Source organism: Colletotrichum chrysophilum, assembly GCF_026319265.1.
Source record: "Colletotrichum chrysophilum strain AFK26 chromosome Unknown scaffold_3, whole genome shotgun sequence".
NCBI lineage: Eukaryota > Fungi > Ascomycota > Sordariomycetes > Glomerellales > Glomerellaceae > Colletotrichum > Colletotrichum chrysophilum.
The window spans coordinates 716,116-725,597 of record NW_026517290.1 but is presented as its reverse complement, the minus strand read 5'-3'; the positions used below and the strand labels follow the sequence as shown (position 1 = coordinate 725,597).

The following is a 9,482-nucleotide window of genomic DNA, read 5'->3' as shown; positions in this document are numbered from 1 at the left end:
GATTCTGGTTTGAGGTCGAGGCCGGTATGATGTGATGGTTGTTATGCGACGGACGACCTTGAGCGCAGAGCGCCCCCAGCTGCCAGCTCGGAGAGACATGGAGGGGAAGCTGGGAAAAAGAGGGGAGGGGGAGGGGGGAGTCGGGATTGGGGTGATTGGAGGGAGGGGAAAGCACCGAGAGACGAGATGAAGGCGTTTGCTTTTTTGTTTTTTGGCCGAGCTTCTTTTTTTTTTTTTTTTTTTTTTTTAGTCCATAGTCTGTTTGAGCTGACCTTAACTACGCCGACAGGGAGATGGTTTCTTGTTGCGACAAAGTCTCTGCTAGTGATTGCAACCGTATGAACAGAGATTTCGTCGTACTGGGGCCTGAGGAGAGACGGGAGATATGAAATGGGGCGTGAGACGGGATGAAGACTCGGTGAACTGAGCAGCCGCTGACCGAGATGAACGGTCCTGGAAGTACCCTTACTGAGCGAAATAAGGTAAGCACGCTGCGGGCAAGTAAGGTACCTGCCTCCACTGCCTTAGGTAAGGCAAGGCAGGTAATGAATGCAACGCTCCTGCCATTGACTGACAATGACATTGCCATTGCCAGTGCCATTGGATTGGAAAGAACCCCCTTACCTCTCGTACCTTGAGCTGCCTTCCGATTGCGATATCCGAAGAGCAATTGAAGCAAGTGCATTTCAGTCAATAGACGGGAGCTTGGGCATCTTGCGTGCAGCCGTGCTTGCCTGCCTTACCTTACCTTATCTCAAGGGGTCGTGTATCTTAAGCTCAATGCCCGCTGTCGCTGACATGCACATGCAGCAGTCAACTCAGCCCGCGCCGGCGAGAAACAACCAAAGTCTGTTTCCTGCATGTTCAAAGGCAGGCCGTAAGCAATTCGGAATCTTCCAAGCTCCTTCTTTTCCCCACTCGCTGACCTGACCGACAGGTGCAAAGTATCTTCTTACCAGGCTAGGCTGACCGTTGGCCGCCAGCCATTGGAGGTCCAGAAGAAAGCCGAACCGTTCCATTCTGTTCCAATTCGCTTCCGTCTTCATGTCTCTATTTCAGGTGAGCGCCATCATCTAGCGTATGTATCCATTTTCGTACCTACCTACCACAGACCAAGACCCTCTCCTCAAGGCTCACGGTCATGATAATGGCACTTTGGTACGGAACGACCCTCCGTTCTGCCCACCTCAGGTCCAAGGTCCATCCACTGCCAATGAGTGAGTGCTAGGGCCCAGCGGATGCCAGTGCTCACCGGGGCCGGCGGGCCTGCCCTTGGGAATTTACATCTTGTTTCAAACCATCGGGCACTTGGACTTTCTTGCTCCACAAAGGGTCCAGGTAATGCTTCATCGCGCCAGTCTTTGGTTTTTTTCTCTGCGTCTTATCCTCGCCGGCATTGAATTCTCCTCTTCTTCCAGACACTCACGTCCGCGCCCCCAAAGCTCTCTCACTGCAAAGGTAGCAGCATGCAACACCTGCTCCTCCCTTTGCCCACCCACCCACACTGCCGCATCCCAAAACTAGGTTGGTACGGCGTAAGTACATTTACCTCTCGCTCTCCAAGGTTGTCTATTCTGTAAGGCTCTAAGCATCCCGTCCCATCCCGTCATCAACCCCAACGTCCGTGCCCTTCTGCATCTACATGCTGAATGTGTGTCTGCGCACGCTTGAACCGTTCAGCTTCATACGCCCGCGCGGGCCACAGTTGCCAACGCGTCCGTCTGGTTGGAGGAGACGAAACGGGCCAACGCCGGTCTGCAATCGCCCAGAGACGGCGGCGGGAGCCGTTTTCTCAAGCGTCCACCGCACCACTGAGACCGTTACACCAGTAAAATAAGGTCCCGTTCCCGTACCAGGGTCGACAACAAACCAGACGGGGATGCCACCAAGGAACTCGCGCCAAACGCCATCATCATTCCTCCTTTGGGGGACTCGCCGCCCAAGACCAAAGCCCACTCGCTGCTTCGTCCCAGTTCTGGATTGCAACAAGATGAAGCCATCCATCCGCACCATCGGGACGCGAGATTCGTCCAACTTCGCCAGTGATTCACGGCCTGCCCCGTCCCCGATCTCATATCACACCCTGCCGTCGTGGGCAGCTGTCTTGAAAGGAGGGCGCCACATTCGGTCAAGGTCGTTCCACGGCTGGCATTGGCGCTGATGAAGCCATACGTCCCTTCTCCAATCCACGAGCCTGCGTGCGAACCAGCTTTCGCTACCATCGCCCACATGTGACGCGGGCCTAATTGCCCAGGCATTTTCTGCAAATCACGACAACGCGATTGATGAGATTGCCGACGCCAGAAGACGCGGCTTCCCCGAACAGCGAGCTTTCAGGGCCGCAACGGCCATCTACCGAGGTTTGCCGCCGAACTTTTGCTCCAAATGCTGCTGTTCAGAGGACCCCGCGATTACTATGTCTGACAGGAGCCCTCATTCATGGATCATCCCTTTCAGGACACGAGCTCGACGGCTCAGAAGAGCTATTGCCGGGTCCTCCAAAAAGCTAGCCATGAATCATGTCATGACAGCGAATCATTCGTCTTGCTCGCATTGAAAAGTCTGGCTGCGGCGCATGCGTGCATCTCTGCCACATCATCACAAAAGTTGAGGAGCAGCCCGGTGGTGACTATTACCAGGTGTTCGTCTCCGCTCCACGCAGATGAGATATGCTGGAGGGCAATAAGGTTCCGCCGATCCTGGAGGACAGGACATGGAGGCTTTGTTTGTCTCCCAAGTTTCTCTTAATCAAAGGCTCAGCTTCGTGTCAGCAGAGCTGTTCAGAGCAGAATTAACATAATCCCAGCGTATCCGTCGTCGTCTCAGTCATCGTGCTACCCCGTTCTCGTTCCGGACGCCTTGGGATTCGTCCGCATCTATTTCCTCCCAAGCTCACCTGACGAGTGCCAGAACGCCTGCGAACGAAGGCTTGGTCTGAGACGGTATTTTCGAGAGGCTGTCAGTCGCAAGCTGCCAACCACGGCATGTCTCTCGCTGGTCATGTCTGGCCACGTAGCACAGCTGTGGGATGCTTGTTTGTGCCTGCAACAAGCCAAAAGCCCCCTTGCCGTTGTTCCTGCAGGCTGCAGGATGCCTCTCAAATGAGCCATTTGCCCCTGCATTGAGCAGCAGCCAGTCGCGATTTGCGACGACAGCAAACCAATTACTTCTTGCCGGAAACCGAATTGCCTCAATGATGTCGATGGTGCCAACTTGCAGCTAGTACGACTCACGACCCTGGACTCACCGTTGCGAAGGGCTTTGCGAGCGACCAAGCCCACGCTGTCTACCACGATCACGCAGCGAGGGCGACATGTGCTTCGGAGGGTGCGAGATTCCAGCTAACATCTCGCAATGGGAGTGCGTGGTTCTGCTGATTGGCCAAGGCTGCGTAGATTCCTGCAGGCTGCCACGGGGCAGCCTTTCGCCTCCAGACGCTAGAACAGCGATGGGCTTTCTTTTTCCGATGCAAAAGTGCCCGGGTAACCACAGGACTGAAGTTGCGGGAATCTTGCAGAGGTTGTCGCTGGCTAGCGCTGTGTTGCTGTGTACAACGTAAGGAGATGACCTGGTGTGGTCTCGTGGACATGGAGGCTTTCTATGGCGAGCCTTTAATGGGCTGCTTTTGGTGCGATTGTCTGGCTGGACTGGGCATTGCAAACCACCCTACGTTCAGAGGATCGAGCTACCACGAGTTGTTCAAGGGAATACCGATGGTAAGGTGTGACGGGCGACTAGTCTGAGGAGCTTGCCAATTCTTTCCAGGTAATGTCTATCCTAGTGTCTAATATCTCTTGCAGCCTCCATCCTCTTTCGGTAGTCAGTAGTCAATCTACGGACGGCTTGTCACCCTTAACCGCATCAATCTGTTCCTGCGAAATTCTTTTCTATATGTGTGTATTTTGCTGGTAGTTCGACTTCAAACTGGTTGTCCCAACATGTGCGGTCTCTCCTCAACGTACCGAGAGTCGAAGCATAGTGATATGGGTGTTGGTACCGAACCAGTCGAGCTCTTGCCTCGGCGGGTTTTGTTCTGAGGTTGTTCACGATGTTTAAAGAGCGCACGGATGCCATCGTCGTTGAAACCGCGATCTTGAGCAACTCGGGACGAACGGACCCCTAGATCTCGGAGCATCGTGCCCCGGGCCGAACTCCGGGCCGGCGATAGCCCCCATCTGGCCCGGCAAGGGAGACCAGGCGGAGAATAGCGGCGGGCCTGAGTCAAGCCGAACCCCACGTGATCCGGAGCTGGCTCCCGGAGGTGGTTCAGCGGTGTGGGTTTGAAAGGTCCAATGAGAAGGCGGTCTGGAATGTACTGGCCTCACCAACTGTGCCGAGAGTCCAACGGCCGACTCCAACCGTCCCCCGTCCTGGCCCTCCAGCGAGTGCCACCTGGCCGGTGCGAGGACGCCTTAACAATTTAGGTTGTGGCTGAGGCTTAGTGTGGGGCAGCTCAAGGTGGAGAGCACCACTGGCAGGCGGAACCTTTCTGGAAGAAGGATCCCTGCCAGCTCCAGAAATTCCATCCCCAATTGAACACCATCGTGGAGTCGAGAAACTTCCACCTCACCCTTTAGCCCATCCGAGCTTCGAGTCCATCTCGCCCTCTGACTTCTCCATCTCCCCCAACCATCAATTGGCAGGATTTGCAATTCTGTCAACCTCGCCCTCGCCGTCCCTCCCCCGATTCTGTCTCGCCCACTGGATTTGTTCATTGTTGCCGGTCAGGGTCGCAATGTTCTAAGCCAGCAACAAGCTACTCTCCTCGGTCTATCTGCTGCTCCACGGTTTAACACGCTTCGGCCTTCTTTAATCGGAAGACTGATTCTACTGGTCTTGTCCCCAACTGCTGTGTATATCCTCAGTTGTAAGTCTTGTAAAAGCCGAGCAGCTTGCATGCTGCTGCATCGCCGTCTTTGCAGCGTCCCGAGCTAACTGGTGCTGTCCCCCTTGCAGATTTACCGATTTCACCCACACAACCCCTATCATCCCATTCAACCACCCGACGACGTTGATCGACACTGTTCACAATGGCCTCTACCGATTCTACAACTGCCAACGGCGCTGAGCCGTCAGCTGCCCAGAAGCTGCTTCAGACTCACGTCGACCATCACCCCACGGTCGAGGAGGTTCCTGACGAGGACCTCCCCCTCAAGAGCAATGCCGGTGACTCCGCCTCTTGGGCCGAGCCCCAGTCATCCAAGGCTGCTGGCAAGCAGAAGGAGACCTCCGTTCCCGGAAAGAAGATCGATCCCAACGATCAGACTCTCTTCCCCGAGCTCGGCGCCGGAAAGCCCAAGAGCAGCCCCAACGTCGCCCCCATCTGGGGAGCCAAGAGCAACGTCTCTACCCCCGCCAACGGTCTCTCTCGCTCTTCCACCCCCGCCTCGGGCGGTGTTGCGACCCCCAAGAATGCTGCCCCCTCGATGTCGATCCCCGGTCGCAACGTGGAAACGGTTGTTCTGGAGCCCCAGTTCATCCTTCCCCGTAACCAGCTCAGACGCCCCATCCCGGACATCATGAAGGACATCAACCGCAAGTCGCGCGCCAACATCACCTTGTCCACCGCCACCAACGGTCGTCTCAAGTTCGACGCTACTGGTCCTCAAGACGTTGCTCAACAGGCACTCAAGGATCTTGTCCAGCAGATCGGAACCAAGGTCGGCAAACCCCAGATCTCTTCCCCACAAAGCTCAAGCTAAACTTTTTTTTTCTGAACAGACCACCATCAAGGTCCCGATTCCCCAGTCTGCTCGCGCCCACATCATCGGCAAGGGAGGTTCCACCATCAAGTCCATCCAGGAGAAGTCTGGTGCCCGTGTCCAGCTTCCCAAGGTCGAGGACGGTGCTACTTTTGACGAGGATGACGACTCCACCATCGATGTCCTCGTTGAGGGCAACGCCTTGTCTGCTGCTTCTGCCCGCGACCAGATCATGAAGATTGCCGGCGAGCGCGCTGCCAACGTCAACACCAAGCTTCGTGGTATTCCTGCTGAGTTCTACCCCTTCATTGCGGGCCCCAGCAACAGCCATGTCAACCGTTACGAGACCGATGGTGTTCAGATGCGTGTTCCTCCTCACCAGATTTGGGCTCCTCGCGGCCGTAACATGGCCGTGAACGAGGGCGAGCGCCCCGTCTTCGTCCCTGCCGGTGATAACCACATCCAGCTGGCCGGTGACCGCGCTGCTGTGCAGGCTGCCCGTGCTGAGATCGAGCGTCGCGTCCAGGAGCTGCAGCAGCAGCTTGCTGTCGACCAGTTCAGTCTTCAGAAGGGCCGCCACCAGTTCATTGCTGGCCGCCGTGGCGAGACTCTCGATGAGTTCTTCAACGAGACGGGTTGCACCATCTTGCTGCCCACTGATGAGGATGATGACTCCGTTACCGTCATTGGCCCTGCTGCCCAGATCAGCAAGGGTGTTGAGACTGCCATGGACAGAGCCATGAACATGCAGTTCTCTACCTTCGACATTGGCCGTTTCCACAAGGGTGCCCCTGGTGGTGTTTCTAGCCACGCTCGCAACGTCACCCGTTTCCTGAGACATCGTGACATGTTTGACGACATCGAGAGGGCTCACAGCACTCACATCAACACCCCCCTCGGTGCCAACGGCGCTTCCCCTTACGAGTTGTACGCGCGTGATGGCAAGAACGTTCTCCAGGCTCAATCCGCCATCGAGAAGCTTGTTCACGCCATCCCGCCTGCCAGAATCGTCCCCATCCCCGTCGACCCCTTCTACCACCAGTACCTGAACAAGGATATCAGCCCCCGCATGAGAGACAACCACGGTGTCCACGTTGTCCTTCCTGAGGCCGGAGAGATCGACGCCCCTGTCCTCCTTGTCTTTGAGGGACCCTCTGCTCCTGAGTCCAAGCCCCAGATCAAGACCGGTCGCCCGTCTCAGGACGAAATCCGTGCTTTCCAGCAGAGCTTGGAGGATGCTCGCAAGCAGATTCTCGACATCATCAACAAGCAGGAGCAGATTGCTTCTGCCTCCATCGATGTTCCCCAGAAGTTCCACGAGCGCCTCCGCCGTTTCATCAAGAAGGAGCAGGCCAACCGTGCCGATGACCAGATCCCCATCCGTGTCTCTTCTGTCGGCACCGTTGTCACTCTCCGTGGCCCCGCCTCTGCCGTCAAGAACCTCGAGGCCAAGGTCAACGCCTTCGTTGAGCAGGAGAAGGAGGATGAGAAGGAGCGTGGCTTCACCATGTCCTTCGACTTCCCTCAGAAGTATGCCAACCACCTTATCGGCAAGGGCGGCTCAAACATCAAGGAATTGCGCGAGCGCTTCGACGTCGAGATTCAGGTTCAGGATGGCAAGGTCGAGCTGAAGGGCCCCAAGGCTAAGGCCGAGGCTGCCAAGGCCCACATCAGCTCCCTTGGTCGCACTCTCGCCGATGAGGTTACTCACGTCCTGAAGGTCGAACCCAAGTTCCACAGAGAGCTCATTGGTTCTGGAGGAAGCGTCACCAACCGCCTGCAGTCCAAGTACAAGGTTCTCATCTTCTTCCCCCGCTCTGGAAAGAGCAACAAGGATGAGGAGGAGAATGACGCTGCCAGCGACGCTGGCAAGCCCAAGCGCGTGCAGAACCCCGACGAGGTTATCGTTCGCGGTCCCAAGAAGGGAGCGGATGAGGCTCGCGACGAGATTCTGTCTCTTCTCCAGTACCTGAAGGATACCTCCTTCACCGCAACCGTCTCTGTCCAGCAGAAGCAGGTCCCGTCAATCATTGGCCAGGGTGGCGCTGCGCTGGATGAGCTCCGCCAGACCACCGGTGCCAAGATCGACATCCCCAGCGGACGTGATGCCGAGACCGTCGAGATTCAGATTAAGGGCACTAAGTCTCAGGTCGCTGCTGCTAAGAAGGCTCTCGAGGAGAAGAGAGATGTTTTCAACGACACCGTTGTGAAGACTATTGAGGTTGATAAGAAGCACCACAAGTCTCTCATTGGTGCTGGAGGTGAGATTGTTCAACCTAACCTGCATTCTGTTTCTCCAAGCTAACCACTGATAGGTGCTACCCTCCGTGATATCGTTGTCAAGGCTGGCGGTTCTGACGACCGCCGCGAGCTTGCACGCACCATTCAGTTCCCCAAGCAGGAGGCTGATGGCAACACGATCAAGATCGAGGGCCGCTCGGACGTTGTCAGCAAAATCGTTGCCAGGATCGAGGAGATTGTCGCGGAGAAGGACAGCCAGGTCACCGAGATTCTGGATGTCCCCACCGAGAAGCACAGAACCCTCATCGGTCGCGGTGGAGAGGCCAAGCGCCAGCTCGAGTCCCAGCTCAACGTCTCCATTGACATTCCCCGCCAGGGTGACGGCAAGACGGGCGTCAAGATTACTGGTCGCCCCGAGAATGTCGAGAAGGCGAAGGAGCACATTGCCTCTCTCGTCAAGGAGCAGGATGGCGAGACTCTGCAGGTCCCTCGTGGTCTGCACCACGCCATCTCCAACAACGGCCAGTTCTTCCGCCAGCTCCGCAACAACCACCAGATTTCCGTCGATCACGCTGGCGCTGCCCTGCCCGCCAAGCCCAGCGCTGGCGCCAGCCGCAGCAACGGCGGTGCTCTGCCTCTGATCACCGACGACGAGGATGCCGTTGCCGATGCCCACTCCTGGAAGGTTGTGGATACCGGCGCCAGTGAGGACGGCGAGATCCCTTGGGTCTTGCGCGGTTCTCCCGAGAACATCGAGAAGGCCAAGGCTGCCATCGCCGCCGCTATTGAGCAGGCCCGCAAGAACACCCACACTGGTTACCTTGTCCTTCCCGACCCCAAGACCTACCGCTACGTCATTGGCCAGGGCGGCAGCAAGGTCAATACCATCCGCAAGCAGAGCGGTTGCAAGATCAACGTTCCTCGCAACGACGCCAATGAGGACGCCATCGAGGTTATCGGCACCGCTGAGGGTGTTGAGAAGGCCAAGGACCTGATCCTGGCTGCCGTGCAGGAGGGCCTCAGCTCGCGTGCGCCCCGGGATTAGAAGTCGGGGGCTGAGCATGGCACAACAGATACAACAACTGAGCTGAATCAGTTCAGAGACCAGCTGAGAGCACTCGTGATGGACTGGTCCGAGGAGCCTCGCGAAGACGCAGCGAGAGGAGAGCTGCAGTGGTAGGAGATTTATAGCGAGAGTATTCGGGCTGCATGCGTGAGCCACCTCATCATCATCGATACCTGGGAGAATACCATGATACCAGGCACATTGACACATATATAACACACAAAAATGGCAATACATACTGGATTGATCTACCTCTGCTTTTGGTTATATTCAGACTGTGATGTGTATTTACGTCTTTCAAAAAAGTGTGACCCCGTACCTGACTTTATCTTGATGCATCCCAGCGTATATCAACTGTTGATCTGGCGAGGCCTCTTTTGAGCAGTGAGTTGCCTTGGCTACGTCCTACCCTTCCATCGCTATCCATCGTCTTGTTGTAGACAGCTTCCTTCGTCCCAGCTCATATATCTGTT

General features: G+C 56.3%; 1 protein-coding gene across 1 annotated transcript; it reads left to right on the top strand.

Annotated features, from left to right (window-relative positions):
- Positions 1-5,030: 5,030 nt before the first annotated feature.
- Positions 5,031-8,988, top strand: COL26b_000863 (uncharacterized protein; the record flags this gene model as incomplete). Its single annotated transcript, XM_053173827.1, has 3 exons — positions 5,031-5,660; positions 5,722-7,963; positions 8,018-8,988. 3 exons carry the CDS (start codon positions 5,031-5,033, stop codon positions 8,986-8,988), a joined length of 3,843 nt encoding a protein of 1,280 aa, XP_053042384.1.
- Between the last annotated feature and the right edge of the window lie 494 nt (positions 8,989-9,482).